This window comes from Coturnix japonica, chromosome 1 (genome assembly GCF_001577835.2).
Source record: "Coturnix japonica isolate 7356 chromosome 1, Coturnix japonica 2.1, whole genome shotgun sequence".
Classification (NCBI taxonomy): Eukaryota; Metazoa; Chordata; class Aves; order Galliformes; family Phasianidae; genus Coturnix; species Coturnix japonica.
Genome location: NC_029516.1, coordinates 30,272,042 through 30,280,475, shown reverse-complemented (window position 1 = coordinate 30,280,475; position 8,434 = coordinate 30,272,042). Strand labels below are relative to the sequence as shown.

At 47.8% G+C, this 8,434-nt stretch overlaps 1 protein-coding gene across 1 annotated transcript; it reads left to right on the top strand.

Moving 5' to 3' along the window:
- The first annotated feature begins 976 nt into the window (after positions 1-976).
- Positions 977-6,327, top strand: AVPR1A (arginine vasopressin receptor 1A). The gene is made up of 2 exons (XM_015855398.2): positions 977-1,991; positions 3,325-6,327. Exons 1-2 carry the CDS (start codon positions 1,010-1,012, stop codon positions 3,606-3,608), a joined length of 1,266 nt encoding a protein of 421 aa, XP_015710884.1. The 5' UTR covers positions 977-1,009; the 3' UTR covers positions 3,609-6,327.
- Positions 6,328-8,434: the final 2,107 nt, after the last annotated feature.

Genomic DNA, 8,434 nt, shown 5'->3' with positions numbered 1-8,434 from the left:
TGAGAAAACCCCGTTTTACATTCTCCTTTTCTGCCAACGACAGCATTGAATGACTCAGTGGATTTATGCCCCTGTGAATGCAATCCCTCAGATTACAGGGGAGATAGAGGGCTGAGGGTCTCGTTAAACTGCCTCTGATGGCTTTTATTGTCCCTTGGATGTGCTGAAGGGCTGAGCCTGACGCAGTGGAGAACGGGGAGTGTTTGCACTGCGATTTTCCAGCGTGTGGTTACAGACACGTGAGGGCCCATTGGGTTCCTAAATGCCCGTTTCCTTCTCTGCCCCGAAATCCAGACAGGACGGGGAGCTGCTGTGCAAACAGCTGAACTCGCTGCTCCCAGGGATGCTGATTGCCATCAGCCGGGTCAGCAAGACTGAAACGAGGAAGCAAAGAGAGCGAGGAAAGCAATGCGCTGTTTCTGTGTGGCTCTGAGCCGAGCGTGTCGCTCAGCAGGGCTGCATCGGGCATCACAGACAGCCCTCACTATGAAGAGGGACAGCAGGAATGGGCAGATGCAGTGTTGTGAGTGCAACAAGTATTAGAGTTTGGATCTAGATGTGATTTCAGCTAATACCAGAAGGAAGGGAAGGGAAGGGAAGGGAAGGGAAAAAGATGTCATAATCTTAAGAGTCCGAGTTTCCTGACCACTTTTCTATACTTCCAGACAACGAATTAGGCAACTGAAAACCGAATCCCGTGGGCTACTCCAGCAGACCTATCTACTACGGCAGGTTCCTTAATTCCAGAGGATAAGTTCGCATCGTCCGAAGTAACATCATAGGCCGCCGAAGGGCCGCCGTCCCGTCCGGAGGTCCGAGCCGACAACCCTTTGTCGGCCCCGGGGACGAGTCGAGGCGTGGCGGAGGGCTGCGTCAGGCAGCGGGCAGCCACTGGCACGGGAGCTCCCCCCAGCCTCGCCCCCCGCCGCGGGGATAAAGGCGGCGGGCGCGGAGCCGGCGGAGCGCGGCGGGCAGCGGGCGAGCAGAGCCCCGCCGCGCGGTGCCGTCCATGCGGCTCGGAGGCGGCGGCGGGAGCCCGCGGGCGGCGGGGCCCCCCGGGAACGGCAGCCGCTGGCGGGGGGTCGCGGAGGGCGGCGGCGGCAGCAGCCCCAGCCCCGAGGCTTGGACGCGGGCGCCCAACGGCAGCGCGGGCGACTGGGACCCGTTCGGGCGGGACGAGGAGCTGGCCAAGCTGGAGATCGCCGTGCTGGCCGTCACCTTCGCGGTGGCGGTGCTGGGGAACGGCAGCGTGCTGCTGGCGCTGCGGCGCACCCCGCGCAAGGCGTCCCGCATGCACCTCTTCATCCGGCACCTCAGCCTCGCCGACCTGGTGGTCGCCTTCTTCCAGGTGCTGCCTCAGCTCTGCTGGGAGGTCACGCACCGCTTCCACGGCCCCGACGGGCTCTGCCGCGTCGTCAAGCACCTGCAGGTGTTCGGCATGTTCGCCTCGGCGTACATGTTGGTGGCCATGACGGCCGACCGCTACATCGCCGTGTGTCACCCGCTGAAGACGCTGCAGCAGCCCACCAAGCGCTCGTACGCGATGATCGCGGCCGCCTGGGCGCTCAGCCTGCTGCTCAGCACCCCGCAGTACTTCATCTTCAGCCTCAGCGAGGTGGAGCGCGGCTCGAGGGTCTACGACTGCTGGGCGCACTTCATCATGCCCTGGGGACCCCGCGCCTACATCACCTGGATCACCGGCGGCATCTTCGTGGCTCCCGTGCTCATCCTCGCCACCTGCTACGGCTTCATCTGCTTCCGCATCTGGCGCAGCGCCCGCGGCCGGGCTCGCCCCGGGGAGGCGGCAGGCGGCGGCCCCCGACGGGGGCTGCTCCTCGCCCCCTGCGTCAGCGGCGTCAAAACCATCTCCCGGGCCAAGATCCGCACCGTCAAGATGACCTTCGTCATCGTCTCGGCCTACGTCGTCTGCTGGGCGCCCTTCTTCACCATCCAGATGTGGTCCGTCTGGGACCAGCACTTCCCCTGGGTCGGTAGGTGCCGCCGGGAATCGCGGCTCAGCAGCCATCGGGGTTCGGGAAGGATCGCGGCATCTCCTCCGGCGCCGCTCTGCAGAGGCGTTCGGGGCCCGAGGGGCTCCCGGAGGGTGCTGTGCAGCCGGGTGGAGGCTGCAGGAGGGTGTGATGTGGGTGTTGCGATGTACACGCCGTCGCGAGTGCCAGTGTGAGCGAGCAACGCTCTACGCCCGCTCCCAGGCAGCTCCCTCACGGTGTGCATTCTCTGCTGTCTAATAATGTGGCTGAGCACATCCTGAGCCCTTCCCCGGCGTGCTCAGCACTGAGCATCTCTGCCAGCCCCCCCCCAGTGCCCGAGAAACACGGAATTCCGAGGTTTGGAGCTGGACATCCCTCTGTTAATTCCAGCTGGAAATAATTACTGAGTTTAAAACTGGTAGTTGGGGAGTGACCGGCAGCCCAGGAGCACAAAGCCTATTTCCTCACGATGAGAAAGATGCAAATCAAAATGTTGGAAGTCATAATTTCTCTTTATTTAATATCTCCAAATTGTCACTTGCTGTAGTGAGGGCACTGATTGCCACTAAAGTGGGACTCAAGTCACACCAGGGATGTGGGGTCATGCAGTGAAATAGAGGCTTGTGTTGGTTTTGTTGTTGTTTGGTTTTTGTGTGCCTCTTATTCAACTTCCAAAGTCACACAAAGGGGTCTTTACAGAGGGAGGAACTGATTAGACCGTATGTACAGTGCTTGGTAGTTTAAGTGAGGAGTGGATGCAGAAGGCCGTAACTGGTGATACGGTGCTCAATTCCATTTGTTCCTTCAGTAAAATCTGTTCTATCTCTGAAACAGGAATTTGACTCAGAAGCTGCTGTTTACTGACCACTTAACAATTTCCAGCATGCAAAAGTGCACGGGAAAATCTGGTATAATTGAAAGCAGTGGGAAATCAGTGGGGACTGTGCCATTTTCCTAAGGTAGCCAATTTTTAAAGCCAAAATCAGAGTAAAAACTGTTCAGTATTAAGTCCAAACTTATCAATATGCGGCTAATCATCGGTGGAAGTGGGCTGAAGCATTATCCTGTGCCTGCGGGCTGTACTGGATTGCTCTGTACTTGTGTCAGGTTCCTGCAGTCTGTTCAGACAGATTCCTATAGACTTCAGCAGGGGCTGTACGTAAGTAAGAACTTTTCCTTATTATGCCCTCATTATTAGTTTCAAGTGCTGCTGCTCAAGTCAATATCTTGTAGGAGAGGGTTTATTCAGCAAATATCAAAGAGTTAAGAAAGCAGTTGACTCAAGTCTGAGAATGTTCCAGTGATGGCCAAACCTCTTTCTTTCCCCCCACAGACTCTGAAAACACTGCAACCACCGTCACTGCCCTCCTGGCCAGCCTGAACAGCTGCTGCAACCCCTGGATCTACATGTTCTTCAGCGGGCACCTCCTACAGGACTGCGTGCAGAGCTTCCCTTGCTGCCAAAAGATAAAGCAGACGCTGAGCAAGGAGGATTCAAACAGCAACAGCAGGAGACAGACTTCTTTCACCAACAACCGGAGCCCGACGCACAGCCTGAACACCTGGAGGGAGTCTCCCCACTCTAAGTCCACCAATTTCATTCCCATGCCCACCTGAAGCCTGGGTAGGTGGGCCTGAGCAATTAGGGCTGGGCATGGGCACTGGCCTTAGCAGCAAGGAGGGACTAGGACAGCCACAGGCTGACATGTGTTGCCTTGCTCGGTGAGCTATTCTGCAGCCTGTAGGTTGTTGTGTGAAAGGTATCTGGGGTTTGGGCAACTGATCAGGAAGGCGTGACAATAATAAAGCAATTATTTTTCTAAATAGAATTTAATCTTCATTTTATTTTTTTGTTTCTGAAGTAATACATGTGCTACTTGCTCATGCCAAGCAGTACAAATGGCAGAGTTGGCCTACACTGGGGTCACCTTGCTCTCTAGCATTTTAAACTTCTCACTCACGGAAAGCAGGATCACAATTTGGTCTGAAACACCACCAGGTAGGAGTTGGAAGAAAGTCCTCACTGACCAGACTAGGACAATTTAATGGCAAAATGTAACAGGCCTTGAGAAGGCAAATCCTTGCTTCTGTCCATGTATGTGTGTGGACTGAGGTGTTTGAATTTTAGGGTGACATCTCCTCTCCATGTTGATGGAGGTTACACAGCATTTTTGTTTGTTTTGTTGCACCCATGTTTAATTTCTGTAACTAATTTAAAGAAATACTGTGATATATCAGTATCATAGAATCATTGAGGTTGGAAAAGACCTTTAAGTCCAACTGCCAATGCATGACCACCATGATACCACAGTGAATTCAGTTCCCAACACTTTCCCTTAAAAGTGAACACTGAGGATGTTGTAGACAAAAGGATGCAATCCCCATTGCTTGGCACTATCATCTCTCAGAATTAAAATGAGATCCAGAACACCACTTAGCATCCAAGTTCATGTAAGGCAGGCAATGGCATCTGAGTCTGAGGGACAGGGAGTTGGTATGGTATGTTCTAATTAGCTCAGCAGTATTGCAAACAGGTATGTGAAGAGAACTCATCACAACTCCCAGAACTTGGTAATGATGGCAGTATCAGTACATTCCAAGACACAGTTGTGGGAATTCAGCTTGCTGGGAATATATGTAAAAATTGCCAGTGTTACTTATTTGTGGCAGATGATGGCAGCATGGGCTGTGAAAATGGCAGTAAGCTACAATAAAGTCACCACACTACATTAACTCATTGTCAAGCACTCAAGGTGAGCTTGTTTCCACTGCTGTGCATGCCAAGCCAAAAGTAGTTCCTACTGCTTCTAATTAGTCCTGTTCTGTGGCGAGTGTGCTGTACCTGGTTTGAAGATCCCTGAGTAGCTTTTGCTGTGTTACCAAAATCCTGAAGACCTCATTTATGTGTCCTGCATTTACAGCAGTGAAACAAAAAAGAGACCTGGTGGTGTTCAGCCAGTATCTGTGTGATGCTCTATTCCTCTCATCTGCTCCACTTTCCTCAGTTGTGGGGATTCCGACATCCAGTTGTTCCCCTGGCACCACATGGGACTTCTGATGTGGTTCCATCTGTCTGCATTGATGTGTGCACTTCTGCTGGCAGGGAGGAATCTCAAAACACATTCCTTTTTTCCTCACCAAACCCAGGCAATCAAGATTGTTTTCCTAATTGCTTGAGGAGAAAAAAATAATGGGGCCGCAATGGTAGCTTTCAGAGAGGATGATGCTGGTCCCATGCATCTCTCAGTACTGGTAGCAGAAATTAGTAGAACTGGATGACAGATAAGATCATATTCAACCCATCATCCACTCCACAATCTCCCAGTTATATCACTGGGCAGTGAAAAAGGAAGAATATTCCTCAAAAATAAGAAATTACATAACAAATTAGTGAGGTTTTGTTGTCACCAAAGAAAATTGTATCCCTTTTCTCTATCTTTTTCTTGGTATTTTCTGCACTCCAGGGGAACAGTCTGTTCTGATTTGTTCTTGGTGGTGACTAAAACACCAGAACCCAAAGGCCAATGTGATGGAGTGGCTCATACTTGTTGGGCTGCCTTTTTGGTCACCATTAGGACACAGATATGGCTGCAACTCTCACCAGCTTTGGGTGAGGGTATATGACAAAGAGGTTCCATTTCAGTCCCTCCAAAAAAATGCATGCAATGGCGCTGTGTGTGTATTTGTGCACATTATATGTACTGCCTATACTTCACAAGTGGGTTATTCACAATTACTGGAACTACAGATGTCTCAAGTTAAGTATAACATTCTTTGCCTGGTTTTATATTTGTGTTACATATGGTCTGTGCAGAAAATATAAAACAATTAGCTCTAATAACAAGATTTTCATGTTTGCTGATTGGAGATGTTTTTGTATTACACTTTTTATTCAAGCAGAGAAGACTGAGAAAACAAACATACAGTAATATTGACTATTAAGCTAGGCTGGGTAATGACTAGTAGATCCAAGTAAGTTACAAAGCCTGTGCTTGTACTCGGGGCATGTCGATGTGAGCGTACTCCATGAGTGTTCTACAATTGCTGTAATTAAATCAATAAAACAAATTTGGATTGTTTGAATTCCAGGAGTTTTTGTAAATATCAACTTCTTTGTTGGTTTGTTCTTTTGTTTGTTTTCACATCATTGTAACCTTGGAAGGTTTTTTTAACTGTTCATCAGTACAGATGCTTTTATTTCTTTTCTTAACAGCTGCTTTGGGTTCTCATGAGGGCACACTGAGAACAGAAGGATACAAGAAGCTTGTATTTGAAACCATGACACCTTTCAAATATGGCAACGTGCTCTAATAAACTTGCATACATTTGATGACAAGTATTTTGTTTCCTTCACTTGATTAGATTTGCATGACCTGAAACATATTTGGTGATACTCCACGTATCTTACAAAATGTAACATTTACTCATGAACTCTGATAGGCTATTTCCATGATTTTAAGGAGGAGGAAAATCTAAATTACTTGTTCTGTTACATGTCAGGCAGGAAGGACACATCCAAAGAAAGAACACACAGCCCATTAGTATGGTTAATGCACAAAATATCACTCTTTCATCTTCTTGTACTTTTGATATTCTTGTTATAATTTCAGGGAAGAGAACATTAAGCTCTTATGAAAACCCATATTGAACAAGTGAGCTTACACTCTGGTGTTCCTGGAGATGCTGAATTTCAGTAGTTGGATGTCAAATGTGGAGCATGTGTGATGATAGAAAAGATAGAAAAGATGCTGTTCTTCTAAACAAGAAAGGTAAGTGCTCCAAAAAGCTTTTTAAAATTCATTTCTTTTACAAATTACAGGCAAATGGAAAAGTTTGGGGTTTTTTATTTGCTTTTGTTTTTGTTTGTTTGGTTTTTTGTTTTTTTTTTTTTGCATTACCACATAAAGACCAAAGTCTTCAGAAAGACACAAGTTCATGTGGACTCAGTCCTGCAAAGGTTTTGTCTTCAGCAATTTCCTATTGTTCCTATTGAAAGACCTCATTGAAGTGCACATGTGCTCTTTTCCAGCTAGGAAACCAGGAGGAAGCTAGGAAACAGAGAGGACAGAAGCTACACACTGGTTGTCATCCCAGGGCAGGTCCTGGTGATGCAGCCTTGGGAAGTGAACCTAGATCTTAAAGCTGAGCTGTGTAGTTACTATACAGGTAAACTCCCACAGTTGTCCCAACCTCAGTTCTTCCTCTACAGAAAGTACTAATTAAATTTATCATCCTCTTCTAAAGAGTGCTGGTGTGAGCTTCAGCCATACAGTCTCTGCTGTGCAAGACGTTAGAAGACCAGGGGGCAGACGGAAGCTAGCATGCTACAGCACTTGTTTGGAACTTTAGTTCTTGTTACTACATGGTGTCTTGTTTTTTTCTTTGGGAGTGAACTCACTATTCAAATAGAGGAATTACAGGGCATAAATGAATGGGTTTCAAGGTCCAGGGAAGGCTCCACAGGGAATAGTCCTGGCTGGCTCTGGTAGTGAACCCTCACACAAGAGCAGGTCCAGCTAGTCTTGAAAAAGGCAAGAAATTACCAAAAGTGATGTAAATCACACAGAGTGGTATTTGCTGGTATGTAAGAAGCCAGGGAACGGCAATAATATCTGGTCTCCGCCAAGCATCGTCAGAGCCAGCCAGCATGGGTCTGCCTCTCCTGGTCCTGCACATAGCACTGGAATAGTACTGAACTGATGCATTAACACTGTACTACTGCTTTGCTTGTTGTGTCTTAGTATTAACTTGCTTGGAGTGATAGTTTACATGCTAATTAGCTTTAGGTTTTCATACGGACATTTTTAGCTGAATTCCTGACACAGTCCATTGGGTTTCTACACTTCTGAAGGCTGTGAGGAGACACCTGGAGCACAAAGCTCTCTTCTCACCTGTACAGAGAGGAGTCTTTCCCTTTCTTTTTTCTCTTTTTCTTTTCTTTTTCTTTTGTTTGTTTGTTTGTGTTTTGAGAAGGGAAGGGATGTTCTCAGTGCTGTGCAAGCAAAGGAGTTTTCAGGCTCCAAGCTTTCAAGAAAATTAGTCAGGATCAGTGGAAGGTCATCTTCAAATTTCTTGCCTCGGATTTTCTTTTTACTGAGAAACCAAATGCAAGTTTACCTTCCCTTTCATTTCATGGCAAATCCAGTGATTCCCAGGACCAGTTTGGAACAGTTGTGTTTCATTGAGGACTTCTATAAAGTACTAACACTATTAACAATTGCATAAGCAGGAATTAGGAAGTAATACTTTCTGATATCAGAAATAAAGACTACCATTTCATGGCTGTTCATTGTTGAATTGATTGTGTTCCAGTAGAATTAAGTGCTACTGACATCACACTCCTCCTTGCACGGCAGTATTTTATACATTTAGGACTCTAACATCTTATGTTCCAGGACAAATATGGTAGGCTCATGAATCTTAACCAGATTAATGAGGTTTAC

Coding starts and splice junctions, on each gene's coding strand:
- AVPR1A (XM_015855398.2), top strand. CDS start 1,010: ATGCGGCTCGGAGGCGGCGGCGGGAGCCCGCGGGCGGCGGGGCCCCCC. Junction 1,992..3,324: donor CCAGCACTTCCCCTGGGTCG/GTAGGTGCCGCC, acceptor TTCCCCCCACAG/ACTCTGAAAACACTGCAACC.